Below are 25140 nucleotides of genomic sequence, written 5' to 3' on the forward strand. Positions count from 1 at the left end.
GCTAAAACCAGTCGATATCATATAGAAGTCAATGGTACATGTCTTTTTTGCAGTTGGAAGGTCTTTCTTTGTTTACATCACGCCCCCTCCCCTTCCTCTCCTCATGTCCTCCATTTCCCTCGCTCACGCTCCTGATAATGTGCAGGAGAGTTAAGCAAATCTATTTGCCCATTTTCCAAGTACTCTGGGGAAAAAACAAATGCTGCCAAATCCGGGCCTGGTTTTTGACACAACAATATGAAAAAAATCACAGTTCTGGTGCAACAAGTTGAGGAAATTATGGTTTTTGCAACTTTTCTGTGACTCTTTTCATTCATGCTTTTTCAGTTAAGATTGTTTCATAAATGACTGCCATTTGTGTAATAAAAATTTTTCTGTGGTTTCAAACAAATATGAAACCAAACACATTGAGTTTTAGTAAATCATTCCCCTTAGTTTCAAATTGTTCCGTATTATGAAACTTTTGAATTTTTTTGAGAGTCTGTAAACCCATTGAATGTGATGAGTAGAATATTTGATATTTTTTAGGTTTTTTACAGTTTTATTCTATTGATTTTTTAATAAATTACCAAACTTTCAAGTTTGGTAAAATTTTGAGTTTATTCAGATTGAAAAAACTTCCCAAATTCACAACTACAAATTTAGATAAATGAGCCTCGCCGTGTCAAATCTGGTTTCCCGGGTCACTGGCCCTAACCTAGTAATTAGAATTTTAGATAGAGGCAAGAGATAAGGTTATTAAGATGAAACTTACAAACATGAAGTACATCAAGACTGTTTCATAAATTTCTTTCATGTGTAATATACTAAAACTTGCCTAAAGGTTATTGGTACCTGGCTAGTATTCAAAGATATCGTAATATAGCGGAAACCAGAAACAAGTCAGAACGCTCCATCTGACGTTATTTCCAACAGTGAACCTTGTCGTGCGTTTCTGAACCGGAGGATGATTTGTCTCTGCCAGGTCTGCTTTGGGCAGCTTGTTTCCTATAGCAGTGAGAAATGCTTACAGGTTGATAGGTACATAGCCCGTGATAGTTTAGTCATACAAATACAAAAGTATTATTAATGCTCTAGTGTGTGGATATTAGTTAGGATCGTCAGGACTGCATACACAAACCAAAATTTATATGCTTAGTATGATTTTATTGGTACATGTATGGGCAGCTTTAGTTTTGTATTATTGTAATGAAATGAACAGTCATAAAAATCAGTACCACTTACTAGGAAAGTCTGTTATTGAACTGCCACATTTGATTTAATAAGTATATTTGTTAACCTACTCATAGCTCGATATAAAAAAAATGCTATATATATATATTTCCAGCAGAGACTACTTGGTCTATAAATAATGAAAAGAGGCCAACTTCTAACAACAAGCAGCACACTTCAGACAGATCTCCTAGTCTCACTGTTTGGGTTATTGTCAGTTTTATCTCTTCACTTAATCATTGCAATTCCGCATTGTGTTATAGCATGTTACATTCCCTGGCAGTAAAATTTGTTTCAAATATGCAGCTCTATTCGTGTGAGCACTAAAGGAAAGACAGACTGTAATGATTCTTGCAATAATTAAATGTTCCTACAAGAAGTTATTGGTTCTTATCTCTTTTGGCAAATTGTTGATAAAAGAAACGTTTGACTTCAGGCACTTAAAGGACCTGTAACACCAGAAATTGGAAATGCCCTAAATATTAGAGGCATTAGAGGAACAGAGCTTCCATTTGAAGCCGCGTAGGTGGTTTTTCACGGTGAGGGCAGTGAGGTTGGGGAATGCCCTTCCTAGTGATGTTGTAATGGCAGATTCTGTTAATGCCTTTAAGAGGGGCCTGGATGAGTTCTTGAACAAGCAGAAAATCCAAGGCTATTGTGATGCTAATATCTACAGTTAGTATTACTGGTTGTATATATAGTTTATGTATGTGAGTGTATAGATTGTTAAGTATAGGTTGTGTGTGCTGGGTTTACTTGGAAGGGTTGAACTTGATGGACTCTGGTCTTTTTTTAACCCTATGTAACTATTTAAGTGCCAAAGCTGTAGATTCTACGGTTCCACTCTTTTTTTTTTTAATCTATTACTGATGTGTGACACATCAAGATTAAAGAGAAGGTTTATATAAACTGAGTGGTTTTGTGTTACTGTTTTCTTCTGTTAACAAATATGATTTACCTTATGTACATAATGATTTATAACATTTTTCATTCTATATATATTTTATGTATTGCCATGTCACTGAACTGATTCTCATTCTCCAGTTCAGTTTTGGCATTGCACTTATGTTTAGATTACAGATTCACTTTTTGCAAATAATTGGTTCTAATTTCTTCTGGTGAATCGGTAAATGCCTATTAAAAAGTCAACATATTACAGGTATGGGATCTGTTATTGGGAAAGCCTTTATCCAGAAAGCTCTGAATTATGTAATGGCCTTCTCCCATAGAGTCCATTTTAATTAAATCATTTTTAAAATAAATTTAAAAAATATTACCCTTTTCTCTGTGGTAGTTTAACAAAATTGGGTTCATTTAATGTTTAAAGGATTTTTTAGTAGACTTTAGGCATGGGGATCCAAATTACAGAAGTACCACTAACTGGAAAACCCCTGATCCCGAGCATTCTGGATAAGAGGACCCATACCTGTACAAACATACAAAACCTATTTTATTATTGTCAGTTAAATATTATACATCTCCACTCTTAGTTACTTGTTTTGTTTTTGTGCCTCAGTTTACTGCCTGAATCCCCAAGATGGCTGTATTCCCATGGGTATACCACTGAAGCAGAGGGAGTACTGCAATCCATGGCTGTGGGGAATGGAGTAGAAAGGCCAGTTGTGAAACTAAAATCGTGTCCAGGTACTAGTTCCAAATCAGCACACAGTGTCTTTGACTTGGTGAAATACGGAGTACTTCGCTGGAGAACAATTTTATTGATGTATATATGGTAGGTACCACTAAACTGCATTGTTGAACAGGCATGATATTTATACTGACATAATTTGCAGTCAGGTGTTTGTAAATTATGTTTTTCCTTTATATAGTTCATGTATATTTTGTATCTTTAAGTTGACTTCTGCAGTACAGTTAATGAAGGGAATCTCTTAATGTCAAAGAAGATTGTTAGGGATTTTTTGCTGTCCTTTACTTATTCTACGGTTAGGTTTTTTTCTTCTTCCATCTGGCTTTCTTGGCAAATGATGCACTTTCTCTGGATTACTAATGTTTTTGCTTTACACTTATTTAAGATGAATGCGAGTATTGCAAATATTTGTAATAGTGTGTGAGTGAGCTTTATTATTCATTCAATGTGCATGGCTGTGTACCAAGCAGTCATTCTCTGCATTTGTGCTGTTAAACATGTATACAGGAGCTTCCATTATCTTTTTAGCTTATGTTGAGCAGATTCATGTGTTTCCATCAAGTGTTCTTGGATAGTTTTACTAGTCTGTTGAAATAGATAGGGGATATCAATATCAATGCATCTACAACAGTGCTGTCCAACTTCTGTGGTACCGATGGCCGGAATTTCTCTAGCATACGGAAGCCAGTTTTGACCACTCCCCTTTTAAACCACACCCACTTAAAACCACACCCATGTTATCACAAGAGCTTTTAAGACCATGCCCACATTAATGGTGGTAGCACAGCAAAAACCCAAATTGTTGGTGCTTGCTGTGGGGATATCAACCATCATTATTTTGTGAAAGAATTATATTATGTCATATTAAGAAATACCCTTAAATCTATATGAATCGTCCTCCCCTGTGAGTAGCACAGCAACTTCCGTCACATACTTACACACAGAGATCATTTAATGGCTATTTCCAACTGCTAACAAACTCCCAGAACAAACCCCTGCCAGGTTCACCTCCCACAGGCAGCATAGAGCAGGCAGAGTATGGCACACACAGGCAGCATGGGGCAAGCAGGGTATGGCACATACAGGCAGCATAGGGCAGGAAGAGTATGGCATACACAGGCAACATAGGGCAGGTGTGTGACATACTCTTCCTGCCCTATGCTGCCTGTGTGGGCCATATTCTTCCTGCCCTATGCTGCCTGTGTGTGCCATACTCTTCCTGCCCTATGCTGCCTGTATGTGCCATACTCTGCCTGCCCTATCCTGCCTATGTGTGCCATACTCTATACTGTGTGTGTATAGAGTGTATGGCACACACAGGCAGCATAGGACAGGTAGTGCATACAGTGACACAATGCTGGTCTGAGGTGTGAACAGTTGAACAATGTGGGTTATTACAGTCTGAGCCTGAGGTGTAAATAATTCAGGGGGTAAACAATGCAGAAACTAAAAGGTGTGAACAATTTAGGGCAGTGCTGTCCAACTTCTGCGGTGCCGATGGCCAGAATTTCTCTTGCATACATGGTGGAGGGCCGCTAATGGAAGCCAGTTTTGGCCACTCCCCCATTTTAAACCACACCCACTTCAAACCACACTTGTGTGTGCCATACTCTGCCCTACCAAGCCTGTGTGTGCCATACTCTGTCTGTCCTTTGCAGCCTGTGTGTGCCATACTCTGCCTGCCCTACCCTGCCTATGTGTGCCATACTCTGCCTGCTCTACCCTGCCTGTGTGTGCCATACTCTGCCTGCCCTATGCTGCCTGTGTGTGCCATACTCTGCCTGCCCTATGCTGCCTATGTGCCATACTCTGCCTACCCTATGCTGCCTCTGGGTGCCATACCCTCCCTGCTCTATGCTGCCTGTGTGTGCCATACTCTGCCTGCCCTATGCTGCCTGTGTGTGCCTTACTCTGCCTGCCCTATGCTGCCTATGTGCCATACTCTGCCTACCCTATGCTGCCTATACACAGACAGCATAGTTCAGGCAGTACATACAGTGTCTGAGGTGTGAAGAGGAGAACAATGTGGGTGATTACAGCCTGAGCCTGAGGTGTGAACACTGCAGGGGGTTAACAATGCAGAGATTAAAAGGTGTGAACAACACAGGGGATTACATGTTTAAACAATAAAGTGGGATTACAGCCTGAATCTGAGGTGATAACCATGCAGGGGGGGCAGTTAATCACAGTACTGATACCATTTAAAGCTTACACAAGAGTAAGCCATCAAAGCAGCCAGACAGGTGGGGGGCCACACAGAGGGGGGTCGAGGGCCGCATGCGGCCCGCGGGCCGCCAGTTGGACAGCACTGATTTAGGGGATTACATTTTTAAACAATACAGGGGGGATTACAGCCTGAATCTGAGGTGTGAACAACGCATGGGGTCAGTTAATGTCAGTAGCAGCCAGACAGGTAGGGGGCAAAACAGAGGGGGGTCACGGGCCGCCAGTTGGACAGCACTGATCTAAAATATACCACTAAAGTGTGCCATTTCTGCCAAGAGGTAAGGTGACAACCTCATAATAAAGACAGTATTTTTCAGTGAAATAATAGTTTCCCGAATGTAGGCTATAGTAAGCCCGCAGCTCTCAAAGTGTCCTTGCAGCCATCTATTTTAATTAATTCTATGTGATTTTAGCTTGCATGAAGTTTTCTGGCCAAAATCACAAACTGCATTTCCATGTTTGGGTGCTTCAGCCAGAAGAGATTATTCCACATGTACTAACTGGTTCTTAGATAACCTGTTACAATAGAAATGTATTATAGCATATGTCTCAGTGTTTGATATATCAAACAAGGGGCATATTAAATAATGCACTGACAACATTATCACCATTTGGATTGTCGTGGTTTTATAGGTTTTTGAAACCATGACTAAACTCATTTCCACAAACCTCAGGCATTTATCAAAAATCAAAAAACCACAAATGAAAAAAGATGCAGAAAAAACATTAAAACCGCAACTTATTCCTATTGTTGCATGAATGCCAGCATAAAAACCCCCAAAACTATGAAGCAAAGAAAGATTTTCCAGTTGTAAAAGGGACATCTGCCATTCATTTCTCCATGATCTCGACAGGTTTTAGATGGTACATTTTTGCTTTCTGATTTGTGTCAGTTTTATCGCATAACAATATTGTATAACAAAATCGAATTTTGGCACACAAAAACCCCAAAATGTAAAAGAAATTGAGCGTTAGTAAATGCCCCCCTTAGTCCACACCCTGACACTCCCCAAAATTGTGTTATTTTAATAACTGCATTGCAGGTATATCAAACACATTTCCAAATTTAGGTACAGAATCAAATTCATAAATACTTTGCCTTCATAGAAGTCTGTGCAAATTAGCATTATACAGGAGCAGAAAAAAACAGCCTGTCAATGCATTTTATACCACAAGCCAAGGGGTGTTTTTTTTATTTAGAGGCATTCATACTACAGCTCAAACATGTTGTAGTGGCTGTGTGCATAACGTAAAGGGCAAGTGCAGACAGACAGCCACCACAACATGTTTGAGCTGTAGTATGAATGCCTCTAAATGTAATTTGAAAATTACATTTCAATATGCTCTAAGGAGGGTTACAGGTGTGGGATCCATTATCCGGAAACCCTTATCCAGACAGCTCGAATTACAGTACAGGAATTGGATCTGTTATCCGGAAATCCATTATTCATAAAGTTCCGAATTACAGAAAGGCTGTCCCCCATAGACTCCATTATAAGCAAATAATTCTAATTTTGAAAAATAATTCCCTTTTTCTCTGTAATAATAAAACAGTACCTTGTACTTGATCCCAACTAATTTATAATTAATCCTTATTGGGTGCAAAACAATCCTATTGGGTTTATTTAATCTTTAAATAATCTTTTCTTAGACTTAAGATACGGAGATCCAAATTATGGAAAGATCCCTTATCCGGAAAACCCCAGGTCCTGAGAATTCTGGATAATGGGTCCCATACCTGTATGACCATCTCCCATAGACTCAGATAATTACATTTTTTTAAAAGTATTCCCTTTTCTCTGTAATAATAAAACAGTACATTGCACTTGATTCAAACTAAGATACAATTAATCCTTATTGGGTTTAATTCATGTTTAAATTATTTCCTGGTATAGAAATCCAAATTATGGAAAGACCCCTTATCCGGAAAATCCCAGGTCCCGAACATTATGCATAACAGGTTTCATACTGCACATGTATTAACTTTGTATGTAGTTTTGTTTTTTCCACATTGCTTCTGATCAACAAAGAACCATCTGGTCTCCTGCAACACATACTTAGGGAACGCTGAGTTCTTTATAGGTTCAACATTTTGAGTTAAGGAAATTTTAAAATGTGAAACTGAAAAAAGGGCAGAATGTCACTAGTGGGCGCAGCCTACTGAAAAGATGACAGATGTCTTTGCAGTGCCTGTTCTTCCTCTGCTGTGTTATAAGATGCATTACCTATTCTTTTGCAATGCGTAATTGAAAAGGAAGTCAGCAGTGTCAGGGTTTTGATGTCCATTAAAGGTAAGTGTGCACACAGTTAATTAAATAAGCAATAGCAACATTTCAGAGACATTGCTTTTTCTCTTGTGGTTCGCAATTCAATTACAGTTTCTAGTTTATGGTATGTCTCCTTAACTGTTACTATGAATCATTGAGAGCTTCCCCAACCAAAAACAGTTATGCTAAGTCTCTGTTAAAATATGTCAATTACGTCAACACTATATAAATAAATAAATAATAATAGAAATTAATTACTATTCTATTTATTAACCTTTGTGGTTCCTCTAGCTTTTTGTAAGGCAAAGGTTCCCATATGATAAAATGCAACAGAGAAAAGGACAATAAACAACAAAGCGGTGTAACCAAAAGAACAAAACTATAGGGCTGGTTTTCCAAGGGGGCTTAAATAAGTAAATAGAGGGGCCCAGCCTATAGTTAGTATGATGTTTAGGTCTTTTCTTATTCGCTGTTCTGTTGCTCTTTTTTTTTTAATGGGGTTATAAATAGGGATTAAACAAACCCAGTTTTTTGGGTTCGGCGAACCCCGAATCCATTGTAAGGGATTTGCCGGAATACCGAACTGAATCCAAATTCACATATGCTAATTAGGATACGGAATGGTTAAATGTTGCCGCATGCTGAAAAATTTTCCACTTATGTGTTCACACGGCGACATTTAACCATTCAAATCCTAATTAGTATAAGCAAATTCGAATTCAGATTCGGATCAGCCAGGACCATGGATTCGGCCGAATCCGAACCCTGCCAAAAAAGGCGAATCCTGGCCGAATACCGAACCAAATCCTGGATTCTGTGCATCCCTAGTTATAAATGAATAGGGGACAAAGTAGGGTAAAAAAGAGGGTTTAGTGGGATCAGTGGCTTATTAAGAAACACTGAAACTGTTAGTTAAATTAAGACCTTTATTAATTTACCTTAACCTTTTCATTAGACAAATACAAAAGAAAACATTTTAAAATGAAAGTATAGTACAGGTTTGGGACCTGTTATGCAAAATGTTTGAGACCTGGGGTTTTCGAATAAGGGGTCTTTACATAATTTGGATCTCCATACTTTAAGTCTAGAAAAAAAAACATTTGAATATTAAATAAACCCAATAGGATTGTTTTGCCTTCAATAAGGATTACCGTATATACTCAAGTATAAGCCGAGTTTTTTAGCACAAAAAATGTGCTCAAAAAGTAACCCTCGACTTATACTCGAGTATACCTCCCCGCTACCTACCTCTCTCCACTTGTGGCCGTCCTGTCGCCTCTTGATCCAATGATGTAACTCGCTCTCTTGCGCGCGCACGTACAAGCGCACACGCATGAGCACGGGCGCACACCGGCCCTTACGATTGTACACCACTGACTGGGCTGCCATTCACAGACACTGGGGATATGAGCGCGTGCGCACGGACGTACAAGCATGTGCGCGCTTAAGGACACACAGGCCCTTACGATCGTATATCGCAGACTTGACTTACTTTCAGCTACACTGAATGGATGAGCAACATTTCAGAGGAGGCAGTTCATTGTCGTGCTTCGGCAGGACGGTAACAAGTGGAGGGAGGGAGGAAGGACACACGTCCGTCCACAGGGGGAGATGGGTGCACCGAGCGCGTTACACAAGTAATGTAAATAAATATTTTATTATTCGAGTGCATTAGGTCTCAAAAACGTTTGTGAGTACAGGGTGTAGATAAAGGCTAAAGCTTTCTTACTATACCTCAGCTCCAAAACTAATGCAAAAAACAGGGAATATAAAACAGGGAATATAAAATAAATATACAATTAAAATGTATTGTATAGCTCTGCTTATTGACTGCAATTGGAGACGTTACCCTTGAAAGTGGTTAGGATGACATAGCAGAAGATGCAGCGGAGAGGGCAGGAGAGGGCTTTGCAAGGCAGTACCTGGGGCAAGAAAGTATTACCCATAACTACAGTATGTGATATCATTCACATTCGCATTACCCCAAGGCTTGGTAAACAGCACACTTTGCTTTGGGCAATATTTCCAACTGGGGTAATTGACATTCTCACTGCTCTTTTCACTATTCTGTGTCTTAACTCACACCCTTGTGATGTCAACACCCTGCCGCTTCCCGGCCCCCGTGACATCACTGCCCACCTGTCCCCGCCCCATGACATCACAACATAACTGCCTGCCCCCTGCCTGGAGAAAGAAGCCAGCTGTGGTGGCAACCCTAGGCACTTCACATTGTAATCAGCGAGAGATACATTCTGATTCCATGAACTGTTCACAGGTTCTGGGTGCAGATGTTGTATGAATCATTGGTACAATGTAAATAAACTTGGTACAAACAAAATACATTTTGATTTGACCATATATTTATTTGGTACAAATGGTGTCCATACATTAATTTTTGCCACTGGGAAAAGAAATGGGGCAAACCGTAGTGTAATAGATCATAAAGATGTCAGTAGATTAGAAAACACTTGTTCTAACACCACTGAATTTGGTAACACAAACCAATTTAGGAATCGTATAGCCTGCAGCATAGAGATCGACAAGTAAATAATGAGCACCAATACTGCAATGCACACTTAAGGGTTTTAAAGATTTTAAATCTTAGTGAAATACAGAGATAGCTAAAATTGCTGAAATAAAAGCTTTTTTGGCAAATCGTTGATACAGGAATAAAACAAACTTTGTTTAAAATCACGACTGTGTGCTTAGGGTTTTTTTTTTTTTTTTTTTTTAAATGATTAAAAGTGACAATCAGCAGGTTGACTTATTGCAGCAGCAGCAGATACAATATTAGGATAAATCAAATGGATATAATTGTGCAAGCTGCCGCTAACAGATTTTTTCAAAGAGTTCTTTATCAAAGCACTCATTATGATAACAATTACATCTAAAAGAGAAGTAGCCCGACTGTGCACAGTCTTATGGAACACTAAATTGTGTAATTATAATGGCAAGATTGATCTCTAAAGAATTGACTTTTGATTTAAAATCTTTGCATTGAACCTGGCAATGATAGTTCTTTAATAATAATGACCAGGGAACATCTCATCGCCTTTAAATGTTATCTGAGCTCTAAAGAATTAAATGGAAGCACAGAAGCAATTAGTAAATCTGGTGCATTATCATATCTTTTTTTGCAGTACCGGGTAATTGCAGTTTCTCTTATTAAGGAATATGTTTAAAGGGAGCGGATATGAAGTCTGTTATGCTGTTGGGTTCATAAACTGTAGAAATCACTAGTCATTTCCCACATACTAAAATGCAGTAGGATTTGTAAAGGCTGTTTTGAAAGTTTTTAATATGCGGTGTTCATTAAGGTCTTTTTTACATTGCCACCAGTCAACAATATTCTGTCTTTGTATTTAGTAGGGATAAGTAAACATCTTTATTATGTGACTTATGGAAACTGTATATATTTTGTTGGTTTCAAACTGATTTTTGGTTTTAAAGAGCCCAAAACAAAGAATGGTAAATCATATATTCTCTGTTTCGCATACAACAAAAACACATTGAAAAGATGTTTGAATATTAAAATATGTGTATACATGTATGGGATTCGTAATACGGAAACCTGTCATGCAGAAAGCTCTAAATTATGGGAAGGCTATCTCCCATCAACTCCATTTTAATTAAATCGCATTTTTAAAAATTGTTTCCTTTTTCTTTGTAATAATAAAACAGTAGTTTGTACTTGATGGTTACTAAGCTCCATGAATCCATGTTGGTAGCAAAACAACCTTATTGGGTTTATTTAGTGTTTACATAATTTTTTTTTAGTACCAACAATACTCTAAGGTACTGAGAATCATTTAAACATTAAAAAACCCAATAGGATTGTTTTGCTACCAACATGGATTCATGCTTTATTATCACGGAGGGGTACGTTGGTTGATGAGAACGGGGAAAAAGCAGAAATTTTGAACTCTTATTTTTCATCTGTCTATACATCTGAGGAGCCAGATAATGAAGGCGTCCCTTTTAATTTACCAAGTGCTAGTAATTTAGCTACTGACGCGTGGGTCACTCAGGAGGAAATTCAAAAGAGACTTGAACATGTAAAGGTAAACAAAGGTCCAGGACCGGATGGGATTCATCCCAGGGTATTAAATGAGCTGAGCGCTGTGATTGCCAAGCCTCTTCACATAATTTTTCAGGATTCATTGAGGTTTGGCATGGTGCCGAGAGACTGGCGGATTGCTAATGTGGTGCCATTATTTAAAAAGGGATCTCGTTCTCAGCCTGAAAACTATAGGCCTGTTAGTCTGACATCAGTAGTAGGAAAGCTTCTGGAAGGGGTAATAAGGGATAGGATAGTTGAATACATTGCAGTTCACAATACTATTAGTTTGTGCCAGCATGGTTTTATGCGTAACAGATCTTGCCAGACTAATTTAGTTGCCTTTTATGAGGAGGTGAGCAGGAACCTTGATGCTGGAATGGCAGTTGATGTCATCTACTTAGATTTTGCTAAAGCGTTTGATACAGTACCTCACAGAAGGTTAATGATCAAATTGAGGAATATTGGCCTAGAACATAATATTTGTAATTGGATAGAAAACTGGCTGAAGGATAGAGTACAAAGAGTGGTGGTAAATGGAACATTTTCTAATTGGGCCAGTGTGGTTAGTGGAGTACCGCAGGGGTCAGTCCTTGGTCCTTTGCTTTTTAACTTGTTTATTAATGACCTGGAGGTGGGCATAGACAGTACTGTTTCTATTTTTGCTGATGACACTAAATTGTGCAAAACTATAAGTTCCATGCAGGATGCTGCCGCTTTGCAGAGCGATTTGACAAAATTGGAAAACTGGGCAGCAAACTGGAAAATGAGGTTCAATGTTGACAAGTGCAAAGTTATGCACTTTGGTAGGAATAATATAAACGCAAACTATCTACTGAATGGTAGTGTGTTGGGGGTTTCCTTAATGGAGAAGGATCTAGGGGTTTTTGTAGATCACAAGTTGTCCAATTTCAGGCAGTGTCATTCTGTGGCTACTACAGCAAATAAAGTGCTGTCTTGTATAAAAAAGGGCATTGACTCAAGGGATGAGAACATATTTTTGCCGCTTTATAGGTCCCTGGTAAGGCCTCACCTTGAGTATGCAGTGCAGTTTTGGGCTCCAGTCCTTAAGAAAGATATTAATGAGCTGGAGAGAGTGCAGAGACGTGCAACTAAACTGGTAAAGGGGATGGAAGATTTAAGCTATGAGGTTAGACTGTCGAGGTTGGGGTTGTTTTCTCTGGAAAAGAGGCGCTTGCGAGGGGACATGATTACTCTGTACAAGTACATTAGAGGGGATTATAGGCAGTTGGGGGATGTTCTTTTTTCCCATAAAAACAATCAGCGCACCAGAGGTCACCCCTATAGATTAGAGAAACAGAGCTTCCATTTGAAGCAGCGTAGGTGGTTTTTCACGGTGAGGGCAGTAAGGCTGTGGAATGCCCTTCCTAGTGACGTGTGTGACCAAAAACCCTTATACTGGCCCCATGTTTAGCCAGTGCATGATCTAGCCAAGATGGTGGCAGCCCATTGTTCTGTTTTCCCGCCGAAAGGGTTTTAAACAAAGAAGCTCCCAGAAGTCCCTAGATGGTGGCAGCCCATTGTTCTGTTTTCCTGCCGAAAGGGTTTTAAACAAAGAAGCTCCCAGAAGTCCCCTCCAGAGGAGCTGGGCATGTCCCTCCTAGGTTAAACCCCTCCCCTAATGATGCTGCAGGGGACCCTGCCAATTGGAGCTGCTAGGGTTGGGTTAAGCAGAAGCAGGGTCAGCCTCCTAACCAATCAATCCTAGGGGGTGTGGAAAAGAGGGGAGGTACCAGCAGCAGGGTAGAAAACCCAGAGGTTGTGGGTGGAGAAGGAGCTTTTTGTTCATCTGGGTGTAACCTCGCTACGGCAGGACACCCTCCCCTGCGGTTCCTTGGGATCCATCCTAGCTCAGGCAGGAAGATTCCCTCCAACTGGATTACCCTAACCCCTGTGGAAGGACTGTTTGCCCCTGGAACCAAGGTAGTGCATTTTCTGTGGAACTACCCAAAAAGGAACTTTGTTTATTCCCATTGGAACTGCCTGGGGAGGCTACCCAGGTAATTGTGACTGTCTGGGTGGGACACCTTTGTGTATTGGGGGTTGGGCTGGGAGACTCGGCCTTTGTTCCCTGGAGACTGTGCAGAGGGGGGTTGCCCTGAAGACTCCCTGTAGGAGGATTGATGTGATTGGGACTTGTGGACCTTCCATGCGTATTGCCCTTTCCCTGTTTATCTACGTTTGGTTGTAATAAACCCCTGTGAAACAACCCCTGTGGCACGTGTGGTATTTCCCTGATTGTGCTAGCGGCTCATACGTCATACGTTGTGTGACAACGTGGTAATGGCAGATTCTGTTAATGCCTTTAAGAGGGGCGTGGATGAGTTTTTGAACAAGCAGAATATCCAGGGCTATTGTGATACTAATATCTACAGTTAGTATTACTGGTTGTGTATATATATAGTTTATGTATGTGAGTGTATAGATTGGTTAGTATAGGTTGTGTGCTGGGGTTACTCGGATGGGTTGAACTTGATGGACAATGGTCTTTTTTCAACCCTATGTAACTATGTAACTATGCAGCTTAGTAACCATGCAGCTGTTTTATTATTACAAATCTTTTAAAGGATTTGTTTAACGATTCCTTTAACACTAGCGCAGAAGTATGACCGTGGTCCTTAAAGGAGAAGGAAAGGCTAATAAAGAGTTAATCTCAAGCTGCAGGCATACCTTCAGTACCCTCAATAGTGCCCTTAAGTCTTCCCATATTTCTCCAGTTCAGATGATTAGAAGCCAAACAGGAAGAAAAAATGCTGAGCTGTGTAAAGAAAGTTCCCATAATGCCTCGCTCCTGCACAGACACCCAGACCAAGTAAACATGCTCAGTTAGTAAGACTGTGAGTCAGCTTCCTGCTGTTTGGCTCAGATCCACATTCTTAAGGGGGGGTGAGTACTTAGCATTCTTGAGGGAGGTAGAGAGCAGAGCGCTGCGTGTCTCTGGCACATGAATTACAGACACAAGAAATCTTTTTTCAGAGAAGTCAGTGCAGCGTTTCTGTGAGTGCTTCTGGCTGTATTTACATAGACCTTTCTGATAAAGCTTACTTAGTTTTAACCTTTGTTTCTCCTTTAAGAAAACCACCATTTACAGTGTGCTTTAATTCCAGTATCCATGTTCCTCAAATGAAACTTGTTCCACAAAGGAACTTGTTGGCAATGGTGGCCACATTGCAAGGGAGTGCTGACTTAAATGTTCAAAGGTGTATTGGTGTATTTTTATAGCATTGTAGCTGTCATGTTTGATTCTGTCTTAAGCTGGCCATACATGCACCGATGATATTGTACGAAACCTCGTTTCGTCCGATATTCAGTGTGTGTATGGCGGCTTGACAAGGTGACCGATATTGCAAAAGGCTGCTGATATCGGTCGACTCGTTGATCCACCAGGTTAATATATTTTGATCAGGCGCCACTGAAGGCACCCGAGCAAAATCTACGTTCAGGGCTGAATCGGCAGAAGGAGGTAGAATTTCTATTGTTTCTACCTCCGTATCTGACTATTCAGCCCTGAACATCAGTGGAGGGTGGGAACAATCACTGGTCGCACGAAAGATCGAAAAAAGATTGGCGCTTAAGATAAAGAAGTACTGTGAGCAAAGAGACCATTTGTGTCTCAGTATACTGTAGCTGCATGGGAACCTTACAGCACAAACTAAATGGAACTAGGAGTGGATATGTTATGCAATTATATATATTTTATTTTTTCCCTTTTAAAAATGTGAGCATTACAAATTTTGATATTAATCACCAGCTCTGACAAAGATTGGAACTTTGCAGTGTGTATTTTTCATGGTGCAGTAAGGTTAAGTGACGTATAAAGCGAAGTATAAAGTGTAAATAATTATTTTGTGAAGAAGCTTGTGGAAAGTATAAGGGATCTTTCTGTAATTTGGATCACTGTATCTCATCTGCTTAAAAACATTTAAATATAAAATAAACCCAGTAGGATTGTTTTGCCACTAATATAGATCCATGCAGCTTAGTTACCATCCAGTACAAGGTACTGCTTTATTATTACAGAGATAAAGGAAATCATTTATTAAAAAACTTGTATAAATATATATATCATTAATGTACCTTATGCTGTAAAAGAGGGCTTCTTCACGCTTGCAATCATTACAATGATATTAAAAAGCCCCTAAGATTGACAAGAATGTGTCACTCTAATGTCAGCATTAGGACTACAGTCTTATTTGATAAAATTGCCCCTAAGCCACCTCTCAGACCAGCAGCAGTACCTCCCAACAATTTTTCCAGACTTGAGTTGCTTGAGCGTACTTGCTCTGGTAGGATGGGGATGGTGCAATCCTTTAGTATGCAGGAGTGCTATTTACATTTGTACCCCAGAGTACGGAAGGATTGGGCCAGCATGCTATCTAACGAAGGAGGTGTAAGTAAGTAATAACATACAGTAGATTGTGGCTCTTGTTACAGTACTTGTAAAATTGACACATTCCTATCATTCCAATTTATTATATCATCAACATGTTGGCCCTACACCAGACCTTTTTTAGATGTCCACTTATAGAGCCAGAATGTCATTAACTTTTTATTTTTTATTCTGAATGCACCAGAGAATTACAGGCATAAGATTTGAAGCTGGTATGCAATGTAATGGCATGTACAGAAGCTGTGCCCATAATTACTTGGTCAGGGATAGCATTCTTATTTCTACATATAAGCCTCTATGATGATCACATAATGAGCCTTGCAGTCTTCGCCAAGCAGTGGCGCTTTTATTCTTCTCATGCTTCTTTTAAGTCTATGAAATAAATTGCAACAAGTGATGGCATTGTAATGGATATATTGTACATGTAATTCTAGGACCATACTTTTTTTACCACCATTATAAGGACATGAAAGGATCAATTTTGCTTATGTTTGCTAAAGTTTTAAAATGAACAAACAACTTCACACACATAGCAGCTGAGCTTGAATAAAGAGTCGAGTTCACACCTACATATATCATCCATATAAAGACCATGCAAAATTTAGCCTAAAGCGACGAAAATAGATTAATTTTTAATACCAACCAGGCGTCTTTCTGGATCAATAAGTGTTTAATTATAATAACGTATACACTTAAATACCTTTTGCCATTAACAACTTAATCGATCATTTTTTAAAATGTACCTACTGAAGGAGCAACTTACTAAATCGAGTAATTTTACAAGCCACATCCTTATTATAAAAAACCCTATTATTTGTTGAAGATCAAACCTCATTTCCTCAAGTCACAAGGGATTGTGTTGTGCCACTTTTCATGGTCCGAGGAATGAAAAATCCCTTTGTTACTCTCTTATACTGACCTTCGTTGTACAGTATTTGTGTAGAATAATAATATCAAGCTGAAGGTGCCCCCTTTTTGAGTTAAAACAAACCTAATATGTAGAGCTTTGCTTTGGAGCTTACAAGTTAAAAGACAAACCTGTGTTTATTTCAGTTTTCTTGTTTATGCATTATAGTGTCTTTAGCTGCACTTCAAATTCTAGGTGAGACTTACTTCAACAATTAAATGTATGTGTATTGTCTAAAACCGGCCTATGTGCACACTGACAGGCTAATCCTATTCACACCTGGCACTTCATACACATTCACACACCATTAGTGGTTTCTTTGTGACATTGCTGTTGTGAAATCAGGCACAGACATTCCAGACATTAAGGGCCCATTTATGATTCCCTGAGCTTTCATGCTTCGGCAATCATAATGAAAATCCTGTGTGTATTTACTAGTCACGTAGGATTTTGGTCTGGAAAAAATTGTCAGCCTTCATAGTTTCCAAGCATCTAAAAGCTGCCAACATTTTTCTTTGTTACAAAATCCTATTTAGGCAAACTCACGAAGATTGACTAGCTTTTTTCAACATGAAACCTCATACAATTAGTAAACTCACATAGGGTTTCCTTTAAGATTGCCTGAGCACAAAAGTTTAGGAAATCATAAATAAGGCCGTTAGTGTAGTAAATTACAGTAGAACCCTGATTTTACATCTCCATATGATGGCGTCAAAACAGGGCTAATCCAGGGAAAATAGAAAATCTGGGAAGAAAAGATGCACTTGCCTGTATGGGGCCACTAAAAAACGGCATCAATTTTGGAAAAAGTTAAATCTGGGTATGTAAAATCGTGATTCTACTGCCATTCTATAAATGCATTTATGTATTTTGTATTTATGTATGTGTGTATATTTTTATTTATATAGGGCTCCTTATACACACATACAGCACTATACAATAGTATATATATATATATATATATATAATATATATGTGTGTGTCTGTGTGTGTGTGTCAGGGGGAAAAAATTGTGGCGAAGAAAAAAGACAAAACTTGTTTCATTTGCCAAATTCTTTTTGGCAGCTTTTCATAGATTTTTTTTTTTTTTACCCACTAGGTTTAGGAAAAATTTTCTCTGGTATATTCACATTTGCATTTTTCATTGTGTTTTTTCTCAAATCGTGAAAAACACTCAAGCTCGAATTTTGATAAATCAGCCCCATAGATTCCCTGAAAGAAAATGCAAATAGTTACATGACTACAAAGAAATGGCTAAGTACACACAAGCATAAAAAGTGGCAATGTTACAGCATATGCTTTTTAAACTGCTCTACTTTTCATAATATTGTGCATTAGTTTCAGGCAAAAGTACACACTTTCTGTTCTGATGACAGTATCCCTTTAGCTGTAACTGGAATTACTGATTTGGCAACATACTAATTACCTTCATTTATTTATGTTACTGGACCTTTTTTCTGTGTAGGGCTAGAGCCCAATATTAAGATGGTAATATAACAAGAAATTGATTTTTTTTAGGTATGTTTGCAGTTTGGTTTACTACGGCTTGACCTTGAATGCAGGAGAACTGAAAGGCAATCTTTACCTGAATGTAGCACTATATGGCCTTGTTGAAGTTCCTGCCTTTCCATTGTGCCTGTATTTTATTGAGAAGTCATGGTGAGTATCAATTAACTGTTGCATTTAAATGAGTAATTAGCAGAGTAAATATATGCCTATTACCTAACAAAACTTCTATCGGGGAGCACAAAAAAAACACCCATGGTGCAGATAACCTCACTGTATAAACTACAAAACTTTGTAGTTTTGATCATTCATCTGCATCTTGTATGTAACTCCCAAGAAGGTATCCAATCTTATTTAAAAATAAAAAAAAAATAAGAAACTTTATTTATTTTTCCATCTATTCTTGATATGTATGTGTGTATATATATATATATATATATATATATATATATATATATATATAAAAGCTCACGTCCAGTTGGGCTATCTGTGGAGGAAGGACAAACTAAGAGGGTAAAGCAGCAGTGGACTGATTTCTTATTCGATTGTTAATTGCCATAAGAAAGTGCTGAACATTTTCAGTTGCACTTATGCCTGCTACTTGTTCTGTCGATATTTTACTGCAATCAGCAATTCATTCGTACTTATACTGAATAAAAAAATGTATTTCTTAATATTTCTTCAGCTAGAGATGGAAAAAATAAAGTTGTCCCTATACATTTTTACCAGCCCAGCAATTTTTTAAAAAGCTTCAAATTAGGAGAAAAAAATTAGGAAAGTGTATGTATATGTATCTATGTACAGTATATATGTCTAATATATAGATATGTACACACACACACATACAGTTGAATAAAGGCATAGCCTATGATTAAGTGTCAGATAGACACGAAACATGTCAGGCTTTATGAGATAAGTGTATAATAAAGATTTTTTCTTTTTAACTTTTCAAATGGCCTGTCTTTTGGATTTCCAGAGTGCCCCCCTTTTTTTGTTTTATTGCTATGGCCCCTGACCCTAATTTCCTTGTTAGGCCTTAATAGCCATTAGGAGCTGACGCTCATAAGTTTGCTCTCAACAATCATGTGCTTCTCTTAGCAACTGAGTGAGGATCTGAAAATAAAGCTAATTGATGCCTGCATATATACAGGTCTGGGATCCGTTATCCAGAAAGCTCCGAATTACAGGAAGTCCATCTCCCATAGACTTTATTTTAATCAATTCATTCTAATTCTTAAAAGAGACACTCGCTGCTGCTGGTTTATAGACACCCCCCATATATGACAAAAGGCACTTAGTTTGCCCATGTGCAGTAACCCATAGCAACTAATAAGATGTTTGCTTTTAAACAGGTGACCAGCAAATTCTACCTGATGACTGGTTGCTATAGGTTACTGCACATGGGCAAACTTAGAGCCTTTTATTACATAACCTCCAAAGAATGCTTAAATAGGTACTTCATATTTATGTTAACTTTTAGGGGCACATTTACTAACATTAGTTTTTTTCCGACCTTGAAAGTCATATAAACTTGACATGGTATAGATGGTACTTAAAAAAGGGAAAGTTGTGCTCAACCAATACATTTCAAACCATTGGGGGGTGCAATGAGGTTATGACCACAAAATAGATATAGACAACAACAAGAAATCCTCTGCACTCACCCATTTTCAATATATATAGGACATTAAGACATTCTGTGCATTAAGCTACCAAGAAATGCCCTCCCCTTTAAAGGAGAAGGAAAGGTAAAAACTAAGTAAGCTTTATCAGAAAGGTCTATGTAAATACAGCCATGAGCACTTACAGTAATGCTGCACTCCTCTATCAAAAGAAACACAGGATTTGTAGTCTCTTTTTTTTAAAAATGATGTTCCAGTGTCTGACTTCCTCTCTCAGAAACAGCCTTAATTCCTGGGCCCAGAGTCTGCCCAGTTCTCTCCCCTCTCCTGCTCTCCCTCCCACCAGAATGCTAAGAACTCCCTCCCCCATCCCTTGGGAATGTGTGATCTCAGCTATAACAGCTAGAGACTGCAGGAAGGAAGCTGCCTAAAATGGCAGCTGATATCTTAAGCAAAAGGAGAAAGCTTCTAAAGCTGTTTACTCAGGCATGTTAATGGTTTCTGCAGCATAAATATATTGTTCTAGGTGGCACTAATGTGGCAAATCTATTAAAATGTCAAGTTGACTAAGTAAAATGCCAAAATGACTTTCCTTCTCCTTTAAGCAAAACAGGGATTGTTTGTCTATATATTGCAATATACTTTAAGCTGGCCAACTTTTAACAACCTTTCTATTGGTCTATTCCAGTGCTGTCCAACTTCTGTGGCACGAGGGCTGGAATTTTTCCGGCCTCCGTGGTGGAGGGCCGATAATGGAAGCTAGTTTTGACCACTCTCTCTTTTAAAACCACACCCACTTGAAACCACAGCCATGTTATCGCATGACCATAGCCATATTAATGGTGGTAGTACAGCAAAAACCTGCCATACTCTGCCTTCCCTACATTGCCTGTGTGTGCCATACTCTGCCTGCCCTATGCTGCCTGTGTTTGCCATACTCTGCCTTCCCTACCCTGCCTGTGTGCGCCACACTCTGCCTGTCCCACCCTGCCTGTGTGTGCCATACTGTGCCTTCCCTACCCTGCCTGTGTGTGCCATACTCTGCCTGCCCTATGCTGCCTGTGTGTGCCATACTCTGCCTGCCCTATGCTGCCTGTGTTTGCCATACTCTGCCTTCCCTACCCTGCCTGTATGCACCACACTCTGCCTGTCCCACTCTGCCTGTGTGTGCCATACTGTGCCTTCCCTACCCTGCCTGTGTGTGCAATACTCTGCCTGCCCTATGCTGCCTGTGTTTGCCATACTCTGCCTTCCCTACCCTGCCTGTGTGCGCCACACTCTGCCTGCCCCACCCTGCCTGTGTGTGCCATACTCTGCCTTCCCTACCCTGCCTGTGTGTGCCATACTCTGCCTTCCCTACCGTGCCTGTGTTTGCCATACTCTGCCTTCCCTACCCTGCCTGTGTGTGCCATACTCTGCCTTCCCTACCCTGCCTGTGTGTATTGCACACACAGGCAGCATAGGGTAGGCAGAGTATGGCACACACAGGCAGCCTACAATGACACAATGCTGCCACTGCTCCTACAGTCTGCACAATAACTATATATTAAAAAACTTTTTAATTTCAGTACCACCTCAGTATATGTTCTTTTTATAGTGTGCAGGGTTTATTTTTGGGTTTCTACTGCTCCTACAGTCTGTCTGAGGTGTGGACAGGTGAACAATGTGGGTGATTACAGCCTGAGGTGTGAACAATGCAGGGGATGAACAATGCAGGCATTAAAAGGTGTGAACAACACAGGGGATTACATTTGTAAACAATACAGGGGGTTTACAGCCTGAATCTGAGGTGTTAACCATGCAGGGGGCCAGTACTGATACCATTTAAATCTTACACAAAGGTAAGTTATCAAAGCAGCCAGACAGGTAGGGGGCCACACAGAGGGGGGTCGCTGGGCGCATGCGGCCCCCGGGCTGCCAGTTGGACAGCACTGGTCTATTCTATTAATATTTTATCATTGTTTTCTACTTTTGTAATTATTTTTTTGAAAACTTGCTCTGCGAGGCTACAACATCATTTAAATTTTTTTACTTAGATTACTGTTTAAGACCTCACCTTTTTATCTCCCCGACTGTCATTCAAACAACTACTCCTGAAATTCCAAACTGGGGAGTTGCTGAAAAAAAAAAGCTAAATTACTCAGAAACTATAATAAATGAATATCAATTGCAAATATCACTGTTTGCATCATACTAAAAGTTAATTTAAAGGTTAACTACTGCATTAAATTGACCAAATCAAATTACAGGGCAGATGGGTCGTTTCATGTGTCTTTGAAATGAAATGATGGAGCCTTTAAAAATGCTTAGCAGGGCAGCCTCTGACTTCAGCCAACCCTGTGGCAAAACAAGGCAACAAGGTGCCCTGTACAGAAGGTTTGTTTGCCAACTGTTTCACAGAATATGCCGGAAATCACAAATTCAAGATTTTAAGTTAGATTGAAATCAGAGCTGTGGGCCATTGAATTACTTTCACTTATTTTCTCGAGCCACTTCTGTACGTATTATGGCCTTGTATTTTGGATCTTTATTTTGCAGAAGGATGCATTTTTGTTGAAGACTGAAACAGGTTCCCCTTTCCTGTGTTTTTCACCATTACCCTTTTCTCTTATCAATATGCCTAGTCCAACAGCATGATGCTGCCTTCACTATTCTACATTGTAGATAGGGGTCATCCATATGAAGAGCTCTGCATGACACTACCTTAATTGGGGGGAAGGAGTGGCACAAAGCCATTACTCAAAAACCATGTGAAAGCGCTTCTAGAGTTTACCAAAAGGCTTAAGTAAGCCAATTAAGAGACCAAGAGAAAGCTTTTTGGCTACATTTTAAATTAGTTTATGTGGTTCAAATCTAAATATTGCCCTTGCTGTAAAAGAATACAGTGAAGTATTGTGGTGGTAGCATCATTCTGTGGCATTGGTTTTATTCATCACAGACTGGGCATCTTATTAAAACAGAATAAAATGTGTATGGTGCCAAATACTGGTATAATTCCAATTTTACTTTGATACTAAAGTTTTGGGTGAAAATACATCTTTAGCAGAACAAAAGCAAGACCAAAGTAACATCAGACTGGCACTAGAACAACAAGGTGAAAGGCCTTCAATAGCCCATTAAAAGATCAAGATCTCAATCTGATTCAGAATCAGTGGCACAATTTGAAAATTAAAGTCTTCATCCAGCTAACCTAAATAAACTTGTGCTACACTATAGGGAACTAGGCCAGATGTAAACAAAATTTGGAAAATCCTTTCTGTTTACATTTAATCACAAGTAAACAGTATTGAAAACGTTGGCATATTTATTATTCTTTCATGGTATTTTTTCACAGTAGAAAAAAAATGTGAAATACATTGCAGCTACAATTTTAGAGAACCGAAGTGAAAAGCTGTGAAAATGTTTTCATTTAGTGTAATATGAACCACAATTCAACTCCATGGGAATGTCCTGGAACTCACTTAAAACAATATTACAATTTTTATGCAGGAAAAATACTATTAAAGGCTTCTAAATATGGCAACATTTCCTGACAATTCCTTTTTTTCCCCCTGTTTCAAGTGTTTTTGTGTTACAATTCCTTGAATCACAGTAAAAATCAAGATTTAATTTGTAAGGATTTCTTTGTCAGTGTGTTGAAAGGCAATTTTATATTTCTTATAAGAATTATATTTTTTACCTAACAGTGTGCAAATGACTGGTACAGATATGGGACCTGTTATGCAAAATGCTTGGGACCTGGGGTTTTCCGGATAAGGGATCTTTCTGTAATTTGGATCTCCATACCTTAAATCTGCTAAAAAATCATTTAAAAATTGAATAAAGGCAATAGACTTGTTTTACCTCCAATAAGGATTAATTATATCTTAGTTGGGATCAAGTATAAGGTACTGTTGTATTATTACAGAGAAAAAGGAAATCATTTACAAAAATTCTAATTATTTGCTTATAATGGAATCTATGGGAGATGGCCTTTCCGTAATACAGAATTTTCTAGATAATGGGTTTCTGGATAACGGGTCCCATACACCTGTACATGACTTAAATTGTTATTGCTGCAAAAGTTTGAATACTCGTGCATGCACCAAATTTTGTTTCTGTTTTTTTTTTCAAGATGCCTGCTAGTTTAATACTGTCTTTAAATATTAATAATTATATATAAATTATCTAATTATTTTTAGCAAATATTGTATTGACATTAAAATATTTAACAATTTACAAAATACTCTTAAATTCAGATGATTATATAACTTTTATTGACTTGCCTCATCTTTTATGGCAAGAGGTTTACATAGAGCAGCACTGGCCACATTTGCTGGCAAATCACCTTAAAGAAGAGTCTGGCATTTTCATGTGCAAATCAATGTAGTTAATTAAAGCTTTTAGATATTTATTTAGCAGAACGACAAAACCATGGACTGTAAAAAGAAAAGCAAAAATATTGCAGACAGTAGTTTACAGAATTATATACAAAGAGGCACAAGTGTTACAAAGGATGCAGCACTAGACTGTATTAAACAAATGTAATTATGTTTTAACAGGTACTGAACAGAGCACATGGTATCTTACAATCTCTCAAGTAAAGTATGTAATTAGGCTAGGCATTGTGAGAAAGTGAATATTTCAGCTCTGTAGCTTTAAACTGCGACTTGCGAGAGCTCACCTTTTTGATTAGATTTAGAGTGCCTTGGGAGCCCCTGTAACAACTGATTAATGAGGGTCAGAGACTGATCCTGCAGCGTTGTGCTTGCTTATTGCGGTCACATAGCAATGCAGAGAGAACTATGGGTGGCACCTCAGTGATCCCTAAAAGCTTCAACTGAGAGCCCACTTCGCACTGCCACATGGGCCAAAGCAAGTGTAAATGCCACATTCTGATTTTAGTAGCATTAGGCAAATTAGTTGCTGCTTTCATAAGCAGAATCTTGTGCAAAGCCAAAAAAAATGTAAAAAAAAATTGTGAAAATAAAGACCATTACCAGAGCTTATTTGGATCATATTGGCTAGAAAGGAGTGCAGGCTCTCTGTTAATAACAATATTACTCCTTTTTCAGCTTTTCTGGTGGTTACTATGAACTTAAATGCCTTATTTTTTTAATAGTAGCAGTGACAGGTGGAACGTCTAGAAGAGGTCCCTCTTTTATCACTGCCTGTGTTTTTGGCAGTGGGTTTCTCATATTTCTAATGGGAAACACTAGAGATTCACTAAATCCGGGATTCAGTTTGGGATTTGCCCAAGATTCTGCCATTGTCAGCAGGATTTGGATTCTGCCGAATCCAAGTG

The 25140-nt window shown here is 38.8% G+C and overlaps 1 protein-coding gene across 4 annotated transcripts in view; it reads left to right on the forward strand.

Moving 5' to 3' along the window:
- The window catches only part of slc22a15.2 (solute carrier family 22, member 15, gene 2), a 130204-nt gene that overhangs the window by 55613 nt on the left and 49451 nt on the right, over positions 1 to 25140 (forward strand). For all 4 annotated transcript variants that reach the window (XM_031905155.1, NM_001045714.1, XM_018095424.2 and 1 more), the window contains 2 exon segments: positions 2729 to 2944; positions 18247 to 18387. In XM_031905155.1, coding sequence (XP_031761015.1) covers positions 2729 to 2944; positions 18247 to 18387 — 357 coding nt within the window.

The sequence above is a fragment of the Xenopus tropicalis genome, chromosome 7 (genome assembly GCF_000004195.4).
Source record: "Xenopus tropicalis strain Nigerian chromosome 7, UCB_Xtro_10.0, whole genome shotgun sequence".
In the NCBI taxonomy this organism is placed as follows: Eukaryota; Metazoa; Chordata; class Amphibia; order Anura; family Pipidae; genus Xenopus; species Xenopus tropicalis.